The sequence below is a fragment of the Vanellus vanellus genome, assembly GCF_965231255.1.
Source record: "Vanellus vanellus genome assembly, chromosome: 3".
NCBI lineage: Eukaryota > Metazoa > Chordata > Aves > Charadriiformes > Charadriidae > Vanellus > Vanellus vanellus.
In genome coordinates, this window is record NC_138907.1 from 112,123,052 (window position 1) to 112,142,501 (window position 19,450).

At 36.0% G+C, this 19,450-nt stretch overlaps 1 protein-coding gene across 1 annotated transcript in view; it reads left to right on the forward strand.

Annotated features, from left to right (window-relative positions):
* Positions 1-19,450, forward strand: part of ASAP2 (ArfGAP with SH3 domain, ankyrin repeat and PH domain 2) — a gene marked incomplete at both ends in the record, with an annotated part of 97,306 nt that overhangs the window by 52,861 nt on the left and 24,995 nt on the right. Inside the window, 9 exons of the mRNA XM_082481282.1 lie at positions 656-785; positions 2,912-2,997; positions 4,394-4,469; positions 4,976-5,062; positions 10,806-10,909; positions 11,027-11,096; positions 16,059-16,146; positions 17,987-18,035; positions 18,145-18,311. Of these exons, the coding sequence (XP_082337408.1) occupies positions 656-785; positions 2,912-2,997; positions 4,394-4,469; positions 4,976-5,062; positions 10,806-10,909; positions 11,027-11,096; positions 16,059-16,146; positions 17,987-18,035; positions 18,145-18,311 (857 nt within the window). The remainder of the gene's footprint in view (positions 1-655; positions 786-2,911; positions 2,998-4,393; positions 4,470-4,975; positions 5,063-10,805; positions 10,910-11,026; positions 11,097-16,058; positions 16,147-17,986; positions 18,036-18,144; positions 18,312-19,450) is intronic.

Below are 19,450 nucleotides of genomic sequence, written 5' to 3' on the forward strand. Positions count from 1 at the left end.
AGATTAATACTGTATGGCAGGCATTGGCTATTCATTTATATTCTGCAGGAGAACCTGTTTTATTCAGAGCTCTTGGAAAACGTTCATGGAAACTTTTAGGGAATTAGGACAGCTGGTCTAGCAGACTTTGAAGTCTGCAACACAGCCGGCTGGCCGGCATTCCCAGTGCCAACTGGCTCAGTAACAAGTAGAGATGGCAACTGTGATTTTGGCTTAGGGAACCCTGTATATATAGAAGATGACTTGATGACAGGCAAGACTCAATAAATCTGATGACATAATTGAACTCTGTTAACCAGTGTTTGGTCAGTTGGGATTAAGCATCTCCCTACGTTTTAAATTAAAATTCATTATTTTGTTTCTGTATTTTTTTTCTTCAATGCAAGAACTTAGAATCTTCCTCTCATTTAGTATTTTCTTTTGGAATATCTGTCAAGAGGTTATTTTAACAGATGATTGACTTAGACTTCAGCTACTGTATGTCATTGCTGATCTTTAGTCATTGTCAAATTCCAAATGAAATGTCATCTGGAAGTAAGTCATATGCAAAGCTACAAGAGTTTGGGTCTACATCTGTCAGTAGACTTCGTGAATAATTAGATTTCCTGAGAGGCTGTGGATTTCTCACTTTATTGACTGATTCTTTGCCTTATAGTACGAAAATAGAGAAGGAGAAAAAAGAGCATGCGAAGCTGCATGGGATGATCCGTACAGAAATAAGTGGAGCTGAGATTGCAGAAGAGATGGAGAAAGAAAGAAGGTTTTTCCAGTTACAGATGTGTGAGGTAAGAGCCAACGTGAAATTCATGTTGTTCTGCTAATATTTTTAGGAAAAGTTTGAGAAATGCAATTGTTTAATGGCAACTCTGATGTTAAAGGGAAATGCCAAGCTATTAGTGGACTCCATTTGCTAAAACACATCTTTTTTATTGTGATGTGCTAACTTTGCAGGGAATTTAGATCTCTTCAATTTTCACTTAACAAGTAAATTGTAGAATAAATAAATAATGCAGAGCTCAATTAAACACGAAGAGATGATAATAAATAAGGTTTTACACTACTGCTTCACTGTAAGTTATTTTAAGTCCTAGATCATTCTCTGAATTGTTCTCTATGCTGACAGCTGTTGCGTTATATTATGAGGAGAGACTTCGGTCTAGCACACTGTTGGGCTGGTGCTGAAAAAAAAGTGCTAAGGATGGAATACAGTTGTCTTTCAAGATGTTTCAGAGTGTTTCTACTTTGAAATCTTTAATTTCGCCGTATGTTAAATCTAATGTGAATATTTTTGATTTGATTCGTTTAAGGACACGTCAGGTTCCGCAGTTGGGAATTCAAGTTGCTTGAATTGTTTGCTCTTTCTGTGCATTGACTCAAAAATATACCATGGGTGTTTCTTCTGTTTTTACTATGATGATTTGACTCATATGCCAACATAGCTTAACAGCAGTTGTCCTGAATACCACTTTTAGTAACTGTTTGCACTGACACAGAGTAGAAAAGCTTCACATTCTTATACGGAGTCAGACTAAGGTATTCAAAACGGGTGAAGGGATTTGAGTACCTGATAAACATATGGATGTTGCCAGCAAATTGCCCATCTATCCTTCCTAAGAAACAACCAGGAACAGATGCTTCTCTCTTCCTGTGTCACAGTATAAAGGAGGACTTCATTTTAGTCGGTTGTAGGGATAATAAAATGGAGGATGAAGCCTGTGAAATTGAATCAAGTTACTTTAAATGTGGAATAGCTGAAGTGTATCCTGTTTCTCTTCTGGTTTTGGGAAAAATAAATATTCTGTTACTTCTGAATAGTCATAAAAGGGGACTCTGGTTTAGTTTTGTTAGTAAATCAGAAGTGTGGCATATTGTAGTTGTATCATAACTACAGGCTGTCTCTATAAATTGTGAAAGTGAACCGAATACCAGGTGCCTAGAGCTCCATTTTAAATTAACAGGAGCTAGAGAGGTGGTTCTTCTAACTAAATACTACCCAGTGCACATGTCTATATTTAGGCTAATCATCTGTTCACCTGAACCGGCATAAAAAGCTGCAACATTGAAAGCTGGCACTTGGATACTGCTTTATTTCAGTGGGCTTAAAACATTTAGGGTGTGCTGTGAGTAGGGGAAAACCAGATGCATTAGAGCATTGCTAAGAAGACATTTACTCCTTTGCTTGGAGGTCACTGTCTAAGCTGGGGTTAAAAATTGTCATCTTTTAACGGACAGTTAAGGACTCAGTAAATATTTGGTCAATCTTACTTCTGCTTGCATGGCTGACATCTTTTGTGCTATGGCATTCAGGGGAGGATCTGTCACTTAATACGGACTTTGATTGTGCCTAATACAAAAGGACACTAATTGCATATATTTTTTTTAGCTTAACAGTAGATTTTTAAAATCTCTTGCTAAGCTATAATTTGCTGTAATTACCATGTATAACGATTCGATAGAGAAAATGATAAAATCAGAAGGCAGGTTTTGAAAATGGTTAAAATGATTCCTTACTTTTTTTGAGTAAACTGCTTTCTTCCTTAATGACATCTGTTTAGCAATGAATTTAAATACCAGTGAAATAGATACCTAGATGGGCTGCTGGGATTAAGAATGGGTTTCTAAATTTACTGTGGAAAGCCTTTTATGCTTCCTTTAACACAGGCTTCCACTAGGAGCCATGAAGGATGTTTTAACAAATTTGAACTAATCATAGTGAACAGAGTATCAAAAATCAGCAGTGACAATTACTTTAGTGTAATTAACCCTTGAGGCCACTGTTTGATGCATTCTCTTTTAGGTCTTCTAAATCTTCAACTGTTAAAGCTTGTTGAAATAGAACAGAAAATAAAATATTTTAAAAAATACTGTAGCAGTAATAATTAATTTCTTTTGTGAATTACTGTTTTAACAGTACCTCCTGAAAGTCAATGAAATCAAGATTAAAAAAGGAGTGGACTTGCTTCAGAACTTGATCAAGTATTTTCATGCTCAGTGCAAGTATGTTCTAGTTTTCTTTATATCTACACAATAACTGGAGCAATGTTTAGTTTAAAACTTTTGACATCATCAGAACGCTTTCCTAGATTTTTCAAAATAAATCGGATTCAACTATTCTCGCTGATGTCTTTTGACAATTTGCTGTTGTCATAGATTAGTCATTGTTTTTGTTACTGTATTTCAAAACATGTAATGAGGTTGAGCTAGCCCCATAGAATATAATTGTCTGTTCCCAAGGAGTGACGCCCAATAATTTTGCACATTTCATAAACTACTCTTGAAATAGAGTTATTAGTTTGGTCTATTGGTTAGTGGTTCACTTGTTTTGACTGCCTTTTTTGAGTGTAACTAGTATAGGTCTAAATTAATTCTGTGCTCAAGAAAAATAAATTGCGTAAGCAGTGGGATAAAACTGTATTTAAAGAATCAGTCTTTTTCTAATTAATTAGAGGACTCGGTAATAAAACACAAAGCTCTCATTAGAATGATGTGCTTTTTTTATCATAGTCTTGCAGATCAATAATACAGCAATAAAGTCATAGCTATAAACTTGAAAAAGCCGCTGTTAACCTGTTCAAATCAGTAAGATTTCATCTTAAAAGACCAATCTGCATTTATGTAGGGTTTTTTGCTATATAGTTATGTTGCTTTTAAAATCAGTTTCACTTGTACTGTGGCATTCATCTGCTCTGTCCATTTAATAAGATTTCAACAACATAAATGCTGTGTTGTGTTGTCACTTTCATGTCTGCTTCCCAGAGTGAAAATATTTTCTTTTGCAAATGATGGAGCAATTTTTAACCAAATGTGCATGTATTTGTGGTTTCTTTAAACTTATTTTTAAATCTTTTTTTTTTTTTTTTTTCTTTTTAAGAGCTGGAATACTTGGCATAGATAACATTACTGTGCCAATACAAAAATATATATGGTACAGTAAGATGTAACACATTTCGTTTGCCTATAGGCCATAATTAATGCTTGGGAAACAAAGGAGTTTTTCTTTAGTAGGAAGATTGCATCTGACATGAAATTATTTGGCTTCAAGAAGTCACAGTTATTTTATATCTAATAGAGCTTTTGCTGTTCTACAAATGAGTCTTGCTTGTTCTGGGCCTTCAAAAAGTGGGATGAGAACCTGTATTTGAGATGAGAATGAGGAAAATGTGGCAGTGGATTGTGGCAGTTCTGAATCTAATTGGGGATTTTGCATGTTAGAATAATCTATGATGGAAATAGAGATGGATCAGTCAAAGACGCATAAAAAATTGTAATGTTTTAAAGTTTATGCCATGGCATAACCATGGCATAACATAATATGCACAACTTCCTTTGGCAACTTTTAAAACTGAAAATACAAAGTAAAGTTTAATAACAGTATGCTTTTTGATTTTTTAAGTTTCTTTCAGGATGGGTTAAAAGCAGTTGAAAGTCTCAAGCCTTCAATTGAGACACTCTCTACAGATCTTTATACAGTGAGTAGCAACCTTTCACGTTTGCGTAGTAAACTTAGTTTTTCACAGTAAAACTGTGACCATTTTGGTTTGGGTTGGCTGACTTTCAACAGTCAGCATTTTAAGGCTCTGAGTAGATTTTTTTGAGTAAAATTTTGGTTTAATATCATATCCAGAAGCCTTAGTTTCAATTCAAGACCCCACTGTGTAAAATATTAGGAAAACAGCCTTTGCTTTAAATTGTTTACTGACTAAGTGGAAAATAACATATGGTTTCAAATTGAACGCAAGGAAGCAAGAACAGTGTGAGGCAATATCAAAGTCTTAACCCAGCAACATCCTAGCTATTATCAAGTTTTCTGAAGATATAAAGGAAAATAAACTAATCAGGTTATCTTTTCTCTCTGTGTTTTCATTCCTGCTGAACCTTTCTCAGAAAAATGAACAAATTAAGTAACAAGCTTGGAAGAACTGTGTTGAAAAGAAACAATAATGTTGTTTTTAACCCATGTTTTTCTTTATTCAAGATTAAACAAGCACAAGATGAGGAAAGAAGACAATTAACACAACTTAGAGACATTCTAAAATCAGCACTCCAGGTTGATCAGAAAGAGGTGAGCATATAAGGTGGTTTAACTATGGAGTGCCCATTTTAATTACTTCTTATGTAATGTTAGTATTTGAAACAAAGTTATTTTAACTTTAATCAGCCATCTCATTTCTTTTGTTTATTCCTCTTTGCTTTGATGCTGATACTGAATTTTTCTGACAAAGGCAGGGTTTTTTTTTAAATTAATCCCCACTAAAAATATGTGAGACTTACTGCAAAATAATTTCTTTCTGTTACCAATATTGCAAAATACTTAAGCTGGTGCACTGTCTGGGAACTGACAGAAAATGGTGTGTTGTTGCTCAAACTGAGAATGGAAGAACTTTGGCAGTATCAGGGAGACCCCATTAGTACAATCTCATGTTGCAATAGTATTCCAAACTGTATCAAGATCACATAAAACTGAACTTCAAATCCCAAAACACCTCTTCTCGTCATCTTCAAAACTGACAATTAAGTTTGCTACTCTGCTGCAAGATGCCAGTTTTCAAATGTGCAAGAGCTGGGTCAGTTTGGCAATCTAACAAGTATTTTTTGAGTTTTGGGTATGATTGCCATTAGATTTAAAGAATTAGTTTAAAGAATAGTTTTGTTTGGCCGAATCTGGTCTGGAAGCAAGCATCTTTTGTATAATCTAATCCTAAATATCGGGTCTACTTTTGTTTCAGATTACTAGTGCTTCCTCTTCGTATAAATAAATGCCAGCCAGCTTCCTTTGCGTGGCTGCTGGGCCGTGAGTAAGTGATGAATGAACCCCACCCCCACCCCCCCCTTCAGTCTCTCTTTCTGAGAGGGATCACAATGAAATAGTTTAGTCTGTAGAGCACAGACTTCCTTGATCTTTTCCGGTCATGCTTTCATCTTCCCATAAAGGTTATGGTGACTCCTAGCTTTTATCAGTGGCCAGATGATGGTTGTTGAGCAACTTAATCTAGTGAAAGATATTCCTGCCCATGGCCTGGGCGTTGGACTAGATGACCTTTAAACGTCCCTTCCAACCCAAACCATTCTGCTATTCTATGACTTGCTGATAGGCATTCAAACAGTCTTAGATGCTCTTCACTTTGAGGTGCTGTTTGTTACCATGTGAAGTTTGTGATAGTGACTGTTGTGTACCAAGTCCCATACAGTTTGCAGGCACTTTCTTAGGTTCTGCCTGGCATTTAGGACTCACTGAGGGGCGCATTTGCTAAAAACTTCCAAATTTGAGCTCTGTGGAATGAAAGACTAGTGATCCTAGTGGAAATGGTGACTACTTTGGATTCACAATTGATTGCCTGCTCTCAATAAGGAGTCTTTGCTGTTTAGGGTGTGTTAGCAGGCTTCCTGTTTTATTTTGTTCTTTGTTCAAGAGACATAATAGAATCAGTTGGGTTTCATGGTTGCTGGGAATGTTGTTTCTCTATGTTTACCGGTTTATCAGTGATACTAATATTAAATGTATATGGAAGATGTGGTGAGCACACATCTTTTCACAGACTGAAGAATGTAATGATACGCATAAACTTATTACTTGTACTGTTTTTGTTGCATTTCAAAATACAAGTGTTAAAAGTGCTTTTAAAAAATTCATTATTTATTAATTCTGTAAATTTATATATAGATGCTTACCTGCAGAGCATAAGAAGTACTATAATTATTTTTAAAGTTGTTTGAAGACATCAATTAATCAGTGGGATGCCAAACAATCCTGGTGTAATTTACTGTATGACCCACTAATATTTTTATTGCACTGTAATTTCCTTTACTATAACTAATTTCTTTTTTCTTCCTGAAATGCATTTACATTTTGTGACCGAAGTCTAGGAGAGTAAGTGTTACTATGTTTTAATGAAAATAGTTGGCATGATTTCCATTCAGATTTCAAGAAACTGGATTTTTCCTCTGAGCTTTTTTCTGTTGATATGAAAAGACTGGTTCTTTTTCCTCCTCTTCTGTTTGTTGTATTACCAAAAAAAAAAAGTTTGTTCTTGGGAAAGAAAATTGCTGTAAGCCAAATTGGAGATTTCCTTTTCACTCTCTTTTGGAAATTAAATCCAGTTGCTTGATGTGATGTTCTTGCAAGATTTTGAAGATATATGTATTTTTAGTTAAAACGGACTTCATGTATGAAATAATAGAATGTTGACAAATATTGTTGTCTTTAAAAAAAAAAAAGACAAAAACACTCCTAGTGTACCTTTTTTGTTGTATACATAGTTTCCTCCTGCACAGAACTTTCTCAAACCTGTTTTGTATTGAAACTTCTGTTTGAAACCTCATTGTGTGCACACCTCTGTAATTTTTAATTTTTAAACTTTTATTTTTCAAACCATAGAGTTCCTACACGTTTCAGTATCAACCTGAGTCATATTGCCTTCATTTCTCTCTTTCCCTTGTCCTTTCTGAAGGTAGCCTTACTGCAATGTTTACGTTTGTTTCTGCTTCTTCTGCATGTTTGATAAAATCTATAATCTATTTAGGCCACTGCAAAATAGGATAAGTTTTGTGTTTCTTGACAAAAATCATGGTAGCTGTGCTGTAGGAGAGGCTGCCTGCAGGGGGTTCTGGCAGGTACATCTGTTGGAGGCTCTGTGGAGCTGTAATAGATAAGGGATGGACCTCTGAAACATCCTCTTGGCAATGATCCTGTAAGTGCAAGAGAAGCTCAGGCTCATGGAGAGCTGTAAGGGTTTTTTGGCAGCTTTACGCACAGGAATGATCCGGACAGTGTAAAATCTTGCTCCATGGGAGCTGTGGAATGGCTAGCCAAAATTTGCCGTGCATAAGTTAAAGCATCTTGTATGGAAAGTTCTGTCATGTTCAGATAGTGGGGCTGATAAATAGGTTTTTAGAACCTGTCTTATCAGTAGCCACAGACCATCTTTACAGAATAGTGTTTTCACGTTTCTTTCATTTTTAGCTATGCTGTTCAGCTTGATTTAAAAGTCAGTGAGTCTTTATAAGAAGTCATTTCAAACCTCTTTATGGTCAGGGAAGTGATCCACTATAAACATAATGCAATGAAATGACTCACCTTTTTTTTTTCCTATGCCTATCTGCATTTCAAAGCTGATAAAGTGGGCAAAGTTCAGTTTCTTAAGCTTATGTACTTCAGTCTGTTCTGATCGTGTTATGTTCAAGAGATATTTAAAATGACAATACTCTGCGCTAGGTATGTCCTATATCCCGCGGTGATCCATTTCCTCCCATAGGTAATGTACATTGTTCCTGCTTCTCTGATGAGGCCATTGGGTCTGACCCTGTTATATGTGATTTGTACTCTTGTTATGTGCAATATGCAAACCAGAAATATGGGAAGATCCTTTGGGGAGCCTGCATGTGGAAAAGGCATGCTGAAATTGCCCGGAAGGATGTTAATTGTGATGGTGATTTGTGGTATGGCATCCCGTCTTTTAGGAGCTAGATCAAAATCATGAACTTTTCAGAGAGCTGTGGAAAACCATCATCTGGCAATCACGTTGGACACTATTGATTTGGGCATGGCCTGAAGTGGGGATTTAAAATTGAAATTATCCTTGTCTTGTCCTGAGCTCCTTTTCATGAAATAGTATTAAATTTTTTAAATATACTCTTAATAATAATGAATGTGTGGAAATACACGTCAGCTAGAGCAGCTTCCTTTCTGGTTGAAATAAGGCAGGAAGCTTGTATTATTGACTTGCCAGTTTGGCCAAACACAGCAGCTGAGCGTAAACAACAGCTGAAGGGAGGTAGCCAAAATGCAGCAGAAAATAATCCACAAAAAGTAGCAGCACGATCTTAAGTAATGTGAATAGTGCTATGGGCAGGTGTTGGAGGTCATCTGGAATCTTTACATAATTGAGGATGTGGATATCTGAAATTAATTTCCTGTAAGGCCTCTAATCTTCTTGGGAATGGAGTTCCTTTACTGAGTAATGGCAGGCAGTGTCAGATTAGATTTTCTTCAGAAGCCAGTAAATGTATGCATGCAGTGGTTTTTAATCAGTGACGAGAATTCTTTTTAAATGTTGTTCTGTTTTTATGTTGGGCAGCCAGAGTGCAAAACCAAATAATTCTGTGTAAACAAGCTGTAGAGGAACAATAAACAGACTGGTTTCAATCTGAAGGGATGCTTTGACAGGCACAAACATTTAAGTGGTGGTTTTGTAGTGCCTTTAAAAGCCTCAGATGAATGTTGTAGCTACCTGATATGGCTTCCTAGATCACTAGCTGAGAGACAGGAAAGTGGGCTGAGAGACAGAAAAGGAGCACCAAGGAGCGCTGTAGCCTGCCTTGAGCTCAGCTCATGGTTCTCAGGACCACTGAGCTCCAGCACTGGTGTTCAGGATGAGCCTGAAATCCTGCAGCCCGGAGGTGTGGAGTCCCAAGTGTACTGAACAGGGTTGTAGGTGGTAGCTCTGTCCCTACCATTATATTTTAGACCTGTCATGTGTTGCCACCGCTGTTTAAGAGGATCCTGAACAGCTTTGGCTGCATTAGTAGCTTTGGTAGCAGTGTGCTGCTGGAGCTTGCAAAGGAGCGGCATTCCATCGGAGCTGGCATTCTCTGGGGAGAAGCACAGGCCAAGTGTGTTCTTGGTTTTAGTTGGTCTTTTTCCCCTACCTATATCCAGAGATGTCTTAGACTTAGGCTAATATAGTGTGTGAAGCTAAATGTAGTTAGAAACTGTCGTCTTAATTCATACTTTCTAGATCACTGTATATCTTATTTCATCACATGTACACTCTGAAAACCCAAAATGATGTATCTTGCAATTGTACTCCTAGTACATCTGAGACACGGGATCTCATCTTTCTAGCAAAAGATTTTTTAAATCAAATTATTATTTCTTAATAGCGCTTAAGTTTTTGATTAGAATAGCTCATATATTCATTTAAGTGAACTGCTTTGTTTGTGGGTTTTTTCCTTGCTATACTTCCATTATCTGTCACATATAACAGAGATGTATTATGACCATAGAGCAAATATAGTAGAAAAGAAAAAAAAAAAAAAGGTTTGTAAGTACTAGTCATTGTTACTGTATGCATTGAAAAGTCCATCCCATCACATTAATGCTGCTAATATAGCACGGCACATTAGATTCCTCATTTTCACGTTCTTATTTTTTAAGAAGTTGGACTCTTGCAGCAGTGGGTCCTGCCTCTGCATAGTTCTGAGAGCAGTGAGAAGGGTTTAGTTAATCCTTGGCACTTCCTGTCCCAGAATTCTACTTTGTTCAAGATATTTTGGTTTAAATTATTCTTCTTAGGGAAATAGATTTTCAGTTTTCCTGTATGCCTCCTGAACTATGTTTCCAGGAGATCTCTGCTGCTTTTCAGAGAATAATTTGACTCGGTTTCCACAAAGAAAAACACTTATTCAAATTTATGTGTGTAATTGTTTTACAATGGAAGGGTGCACTAGGAATTGCAGGTAATAGTCATCTTTAGTGTTTATACACTGCAGTGTTTGCAAGAGTTGGAAAACCCACTGCTCAATTAATTTGGAGGTTAAAACCCCCATATATTGAGGCTAATAGTAAAGCTAAATAAAATCAAGAAAGAGGATTTTGGCAGGTGCTGAAAAAGGCTGCTTCTCAGATGGGGTTTGTGCCCTCTGAAAAAAGAAATGGATCTCGTTCTCTCTCATTGAGGAGGAAAAACATGCTTCATTTGGCTTGTAGGATTAGAGCAGGAAGGAAAGGCTCTGAAACTCGTTAATAGGGGGGATATTTTGGTGGAAAGTGTGGAATGCATTACAAATTCCTGTTGTGTATATTTCAGGATTCTCAGATTCGTCAGAGTACAGCTTACAGTTTACATCAGCCTCAGGGAAACAAGGAACATGGCACTGAACGAAATGGTAGTTTGTACAAGAAAAGTGATGGGTAAGTACTGCTGGATTCTACTGAAAAAAAGCTAGGTCCTAAGAGCTGAAGCAATGTAATATTAAATATATTAAAAACTGAGTCACTTTTTTTTTTCTTCCCCCTCCTTTAAACCAGAATCAGAAAAGTGTGGCAGAAAAGGAAATGCTCAGTTAAAAATGGTTTTCTTACAATTTCCCATGGTACAGTAAGTATTTGTTTACAGTATTTTATGTACATGGTTGCTAATACAAAAAGGCAAGCTATGCTGGTCTATATTTATAATTTGGAAGTAGCTTGATGCAGTGTTTTGAGTATGATGGATAGTTTTTTTTTTTTAAGGCAGTCTTTGAGAAATATATCAAGACATACACAGTAACTAAAAATACAAATGTTTTAATGCTCATGACTTAATGGGGGGAAAAATGGCTTTTTTTAATGACTCAGTTCATGTAAACTACTCATATTTTATCAGACTATCTAAAAATGCAAATTCTAACTTTGTTTTTTTGGAAAGATATGATTGGGCGTTAAGCCATCTTTTCTATATTGGTTAAACTACTTTTTATATTTACAAGACAAATTGAATCTATTCTCTCCCTCAGACTTGCTGCGATGTGGTAATCTGTTATGAAGGTAGCTTTCCCGGGGGAGTAGCTGTTGGGGAAAATCAACTCTGAAGGCAATTTCTACCAGAATGACAGGAGATAGGGAGTTAAAGTACCTCTTTCTTTTCTACCAATATTTTAAACACATTAACAAACTTTTACTATTTATACTTAAAGTTTTAAAACTTTGTACTTTCATATTTTGGACCTTTTACACTTGGCTTTGAACTCAGCTGGTTTTGTTTTCCCATAACTTTTCTCTTTTTGTATTGCTTTCTCAAAACTTTTACGAAAGTTTCTTAAGGCAAAAATCAACTCAGTGGCAGTAATTTCCATTCTTGCTCTAATAAACAGTCCTGTTTCTTGATCCTCCTATGAACTGTTCTGTTCTTCATCCTGTTATGCCTGTTGCTATGACTACAAGTTGACCCTGGCAGCAAGAATGAATCAATCTCTCATTTGTGCATCTAACCGCAAGCTGTTGCCTTCTGAATTGACTATCAGGAGTTAAGGAAGAGTGCAAAGCCATTTGTCCACCAAATTTGTCCAAAATTGTCCACCAGTTTATCCCTGTTCTCATTTGAGTGCATATGAGTGCATCTTTGTCAGAGAAAAGTCTATTAGTGTTTCTATACCGGTGTCTCCTTGTGCTGTAAATGCGCTTGACATTGGACGTGCTGTAGTGGTACCAGTAGGACTGTAGCTAGGGCAGCTCAGAGCTGGCAGAGGCTACAAAATCCTCTTGCGGAGCAGAATTTTGAAACTTTAACATGCAAGTACAGTTACTGAGTCTATCAAGATACTGGTGGTGTTCTTGTTTTATAAGCTGTCTACCAGATGGTCTAACATTTTTAGAAGCACTAAGTTCCCACTGAAATCAGTGGAGCTGTAGCTGGAAATCAGTTGCTGAGATAGATACTTAAATGTGAGTTTAGGTATGTGGTTTTCCCAGGTTTGGTCTCAATCTTTTCTATATTACAAAATTAAGAGAGTACCTTCTTGTTTTAAAATACACTCCTAGAAAGTATTTTTACTTATTTGCTCACTTTCTCCTTATGTATTGATGGCAGTTTTGTGTAAAAAATTAATACTTGTTTCACAGACATTGAAATGGGTAGAAGCGATTTCTGTTTGTTAAGAATTTTCTGGACTGCTCTGAATGTCTTCTGAGACTTCTGAAGCAACAACATTGATTTCCAAGCTTTCTCAGGGTTGATATCTCCTGGTCTTTAAAATAAGATATGTCATTTTTCTCTTCCCAGCTGTTCATCAAAATGAACCATCTCTCAGAAATTTAGCTGTCAGTTTTGTTTGCTTTATCAAATACAATTTCATAAATGCTTTTCCTTTAAAGGCTAAATATTCTTCATAGATTTCTGTTCTTTGGTCATGTAGTCTCTCTTTATGAGGGACTATTTTTTCAGTTAGTTTCTGGAACAGCTATCTCCAGGCACTTGCAGATGCTGTATTCTGACTTAAACTTGCCTGCCAAGTGCTCTCCTGATATGGATGGGGAGAATATGGTTGGTTCTCTGTCAGTCACCCAGCTGTAACGCTGAATACATGTGTCTGCATTGGCATATGTGCAGAAATTATACTTTTAGACAACTAAAAGCTTCAAAGAAATTAGCATTCATAGGGCAACATCAAGGTAATGGTTGATGGAAAAACAGACACTGCTTTTTTGTGTAATTATAAGCAGTTGGAAATTTTCTGACATCTACCTGACTGCAGTTTAATGCACATGGATGAAAAAACAATGATAGAAGCAGATTGAACCATGTAAATAGGAATTCCTAAGTGGTTTCTGGATCAAGAAGTCACAAGGGAAAAACTTATATTTGAGGAACCTCCAATTCCTCAAAGTTGTTTTGTGTTTAAAGAGCTTAAATGGACTTTGCTGATTGTCTGCATAAAAGGAATATGAGAGATTCATCAAGGAATCTTTTTTTGTTGTTCTTTCTTTACTGCTGGAAACTTTAATCTACCATTATGATTAACAGGACTATCTGAAGGCAAAAGAATCCGATTTAATCTTTCAATTCTTAAGTAAATCACTGTGATATCCAGAAAAACATGCATGATGAAATCAGCCAACCAGTCTGTTAAGTATGTGGACACATTTGCTGATGCCTTTTGTAAAAATCAGCTCTGTATCATAGTACTCTTCAGTATTGTCTTGGAGACCTAACCTTTTGATTCCTACACTTACTCTTTGTTGCCAGAACAGATCATAAGTCAGTTTTGGTGGATGGAGGGTTACTGTTAAAGAACATGAGCAGATGCTGAAGTCTGCATGTATGGCATGAAAGGTGCCAGCACATCTTTTCAGGGATTGGTGTGTTAACATGGGTGTCTGGAAATTCAGTAGTAGGCTGATATTTTATTGTCTAATCAGAGACTCAAGCAGGAATATGAAGTTCAGAGGTTTCAAACAAAAAATGTAATAGCAGTTACACATTTGTTACCATTTTCTTCTTGTAGTGTCTCCTAATCCTACCAAATGTCTGGATCCACCTAGAGCCTAGTTTGGCTAAGGAATTTATGCAGCTTTGTCTCACTTTGTCTTGTATCTCTAACTTCTCCCAAAGCAGCATCCACCACGTGATGGAAGCGCGTTGTCTGCCAAGTAACGGGCATGTGTTGGGGAGGTGGGTGGGGAGAGGCTGTTACTTGGCTACAGGATGGAAGCATGAATGTGATGGTATCAGCCACATGCAAAGATATCAGGGTTTTTTAACACCCTTGTTAATGCTGACTTCAAGTTGGGAGGTCCTCAGTTAAAAGCTTTGGAATATGTTTGAATTCCAAGATCAGCACATTGGCCCAGGAAGTGTTTTAGGTTGTTGCAGCCATTTCTTTAGGTTCTCAGATCCTCATACAGAGTTCTTAGGCTGCATTCTCCTACCCAGAGAGATGAGTTCCTTGTATATTGGTCCTTCAGACCTCTTTGAAGCATTTTAGTGGATCCATTTATAGCTTCATATTTCGTAAGTTACAGAAAACTAGTTAGGTTCTGAATGTGCTTCAGATCCAAAGTCCCAGGGCAAATGGATTCTTTCTTAACCTGAATTTAGTTGCATTTTTACAGTCTTATAGAGCCTGTGAGAAAGGTGTGTATGAGTTGCCTAGTGGCTTCTTTATCAAATACTTACATTTTGATTTTTGTTTGCTTTATTTTATATTTTTGTTTTAGGCAGCTTCTGGACACTTCTTGGACAAACAATTACATCAAAAAATGTAAACAGTGGAAACTTTAGTGCTAATGATATTACGTACATTTAAATATAACCAAGAAAATGGGCCCAAGCTGGCATTTTCAAGATGTTTTCTTGTATGCTTCTAGTTACAAAGAACTCTTGTTGATAGACTAAAATACTGAGAACTGTATGCACTTTTACTGCTAAAAGGAATGTCTGGAATTTGAAAAGCTATTTACTAGGCAGAGAATACAATGTGGTTGTCCATTAATTGTCATCTTGCTGTCTCCAAAACCTCGACCTCGCCTGGGTACAATTTGTTTTACATTGCCTAGCAAGTGACCTGCAGGTTTCTTGTTTCAAAGCATGCATGACTTTGTTATGTCTGCTGCTTATGTTGGGCAAAGCATGAGCATGCTCTTTTTCAAGGACACCATGCTCTTTTTTTTTTTTCCTCCCCTAAATGGGAGGGGGAAAAAAAAAAAGTATTTCACTTCTGTTTCTCCATGGTTTTGACTTTTTACTGATCTTCAAATACAATGATGACGATGTTCTTTTGTGGCCAGCTACATTATTTTATCAGATTGTTTCAAGGAAATCTGTATTCTTCAGACTTGTTCTCCCTTCTTTTTTGAAAGAAATGTTTTCATCAATAAATTTAGAAGAGATTGAGGAGATCTGTGTTTCTTATGATTCATTGCAAATTAATTACATTATGTGATAGTTCAGCTTCATTTGATAATAGTTCTTGTTTAGATGATTAAATCTTGTTTTAGCAACTTGATAGATTAAAGTTGTTAAAACAAGTGTGGTAATGTGTTTATGTATATCACTATCTTTATAATAGTACTTTCTTAATGATTTAAACAAATTATTATTTGTCAGATGTTATTGTCTAGAGTTATTGCTTCTCTAGTTAAAATCTCGCTGTTGCCTCTCTAGTTAAATCCACTTTCTGATTTAATTATTATAAAAGAGTGAAACTAGTTCTCCACTGTAGCAAGTGCAAACCATTCCTCAAGTCAAGGCTGCAAACATAATGTCTTTCTAGGTCCTGCCCCAGGTCTGTAGGACAGGCAAGTTAAAGGAAGTAGTGCTAATTAAAGTGATTTTAGCCACTCCCCTTTCAAAATTCTACTACTTATCCAGTTACCAGTGAACAAAATATCCAAATATAGGAAAATGTAGTTTACAAACCACGATGCAGAAGAAAACATAAATCAAAATCTGGATATCTTAAAAATTAAAGTAACAGCCGTTTGTCAAGTCTTTTTGGCCAGTGGGATGTTATACTGTGTTTTTGGACTGCAGGGCTCAATCAGTATCAATATACTAAAATGTGTATGCTTTATCTTCAAATAGGCTAACCGACCTCCAGCAAAGCTCAATCTGTTAACCTGCCAAGTGAAAACAAACCCAGAGGAGAAAAAATGTTTTGACCTCATATCACGTAGGTTTGTTGTTTAGGTCTTTTTACTTGCAGCTAATACCATAGGGTTTTGCGTTATTTCTGTATATGTGTCAATAGTCCACTTAAACATTTTCACGATTGTAGAATGCTTCCCATTATAAAATGCCCTTCCTATGACAATTTACTATTTCACTTACTTTAGTATAATGCAACTAACTGAACCTGTTTCTTTGGAAAACCACTGGTTTTTAAAGCTTTCTTTACTCCTTCATTTTGTGCTGCTTTACAGTAGAGTGACAAGATTTTTTTTCCTGTGACATCACTCTCTATATTGAAAATGTCATAGCTGATTATCTTGTAAAGTTATGACTTTTGTACAAGATCAAAAGAAGATTTTAAACCATGACATAACTTCTTAACATTTAAGCCTCGTGGTTGCTATGTAACTGAAAAAAAAATACTGAAAATGTTTTTAGTTTTATTATCTCATAACAATGGTGAGATAAAGCGTCCACATATTAAAAACATCAAAACTGAATAATTTTGGGAACTGAATGGGATGATATGAAACCGCATAGTAGAATGTTTCCTTTGTTTTCTCACTGGGACATTTTAGTATTATATTTATGGACTCAATAAAAATACATTACTAAAATATATATCCCAAATTATTTGGGGAGAAGAATATAAATCTATTCTTCATTTGTTCCTTTGCCAGAGCATAAATTTCTTTTCTGTTTCTAAATGTAAGGTATACTACTTATGTTAATAGACTAGTACTTCTGTGTGCAATATACAGTTTTTCCATTCCTGCACAAGCAATTTGTCTTTGCTGTTTACTTTCCACTTTCTTTCTTTCTTTGTTGATTACCATGTCGTATTTTGCCCAATATCAGCTTATCACAACATTATCATTTGTCCATTCATACGTATGACAAGGCATAACAAGCTTCTTAGCCTTCTCCACATCACTTTTTCACTTTGTTTTACTATCGAGTTTTAAAACATTCTTTGTTTTTTAAAAACTGCAAATTTCTGTATCGTGGCAAGTTAGCAATCTCTCATTCTTTATCTAGCGCTTTCTGTCCTTTCATGTATCCTCACTCTCTTAATATTTTCCATTCTTGAAACTATCTTTTAATACCTTTTTGCCTGAATATTTTTCAAACTTCAGGAGTTTTCAGCCTAGAATATCTTTTTGCCAGTAGCTTTACCTCTGTCCTTCTCATCAACTATTCTAACTCCAGCTCAATCGCCAAACAGTATCATATCTCACTTGCTTCATAAACTTAAAATGCATTGTGCTTTTTTCTTTCATAGTACACTATGATAACAATTCTTAGAATTATGATAGTAGTAGTAAATTTCAATTTTTAGGATTAATTTAATTGAAACAACTTGTTCTGATTGTAGTTTGGACTTTGTGTCTGGCAAATTTGTTTTGCCTTTTTGGATTACTGTGGTTTTAAGAGCTTATTTGGAAAATTCAAGTCTTTCTTATATGCACAGATAAACTCAAATACGGACTCTATATTTTACTCATACACCCCCTGCAGCAGAACTTTGGACTTGTGATTACTGAGGTTATATCTAGAACATGGAAAAATTACTGTGCTCTCACTTATGCTGTAGAAGGTCAGCACAGCACTGAAGAAAACAGTTTCTGTTTGAAGAGCAACAAGCCACCTTATGTAAACGTAGATGAACTGTAGGCAGTGGAACTTGCTAAATAGACTTTTTGCCTGTCAACATTGCAGTGATGAGACTGGAAACCTCAGGAGTCATACATCAATTAATTTTAGATTTTTCTGAGAGATTCTGCAAAATCAGTTTTTCAATCTTTTTTTTGTAATCGGTATGTGAATTATTTATTGTGCAGATGACAGAACGTACCACTTCCAAGCAGAGGATGAACAGGAATGTCAAATGTGAGTTGCTTTGCTAATTTTGTTTTTGATACTGGTGTTCTACTGAGACGTTACCATGAACTTCAGAAGTGCCGAAACATTTAATAGCAAAATATTACTGCCATTTTAGATGGACATCTGTGCTACAAAACAGCAAAGAGGAAGCTTTAAATAATGCATTCAAAGGAGATGATAACACAGGAGAAAATAATATTGTCCAGGAACTGACAAAAGAAATTATATCTGAAGTCCAGAGGATGACTGGAAATGATGTGTGTTGTGACTGTGGAGCACAAGGTGACTCAATTAAGCTTATTTCTAATTGGTAAAAATTCTATGTCTCATGAGAGTATTTAAGCTGATGTTTTATGCTTTTGCTTTTACTCCTTATCTCTACACATAGTAGAATATGCTAACAATTTAATTGCACTATTTTATTAAGATTGATTTGCTGTATCCATATTGTCAGTTGGGAGAAAAGACACTAAGAAGCTTATTTTTCTCCAATGTATTTTGCCAATTGTAACTTTTGCTTATATAAATCAGTTGAACTTATTAGCCCATATTTTATGTGAGATGTAGTTAAAATTGGACAGCAGTAAGATACTTCAAGCATTTTCCTGATACGCCCCTCTTCTTTTTTTTTTTTTTCTCATTTTTTGTGTTTGACTTTGAGAGCGAGCTAGGGAATATGTCTAAGACTGCTCATTTAGAAAGGAATGCACCTGCTGAATATGGTTTGCAGTGTTGGTTTTGTTGATCGATGATTTTCTACTTTAATCCTCTTCAAATTATTTTTAAATCCTGTTGTTTCCTGTGTTGTTTTATGTTACAGAGGCACTGCAGCACTTAGGGTTTTTTTGTCTGAAACTAGCTGAAAACATCCAATCTGAAGCAGTGTGCACTTCATAAATCAATAGTAACTTCCAGCAGTAGATACTGTATAAAACTATGGGAAGAGTCAATCCTGCTGTCTTTAAAGGAGAACATTCTAAATAGCTACTACCAAACCTTTATCAAATAAATGAATTTCTAAGCTGTCTCAATCTTCAGAAATTAATTATTTGTCTGGAAGTTGAGGGAACGTTACAGCAAGAATGCAAAATACCAGAAGAAAAGACAAGCAAGGGTACAGAGAGGAGAGGGATGAGCCTTAGTATCTTTGAAATAGTTGAGTGAGAATACACTGTAGTGTGGTGCTGTGTGTATACTTCAAAATCACTGCTGCTTCACTTAGTCTACTTGAAATACAAAAAAAGCCCCAACAACAACAACAAAAAAAAAAACCCCGAGCCCTGTAGGCATTGTCCTTTCGGTTTGAACTACACCAATACCCCCAATTGAGAACGTGACACCATTATACTGGTGGTGGGAAAATGCAATTCCTGAAAGCCATGTGGAGAATGACAAACTGGATTGTTTGACCAGCTCCCTTG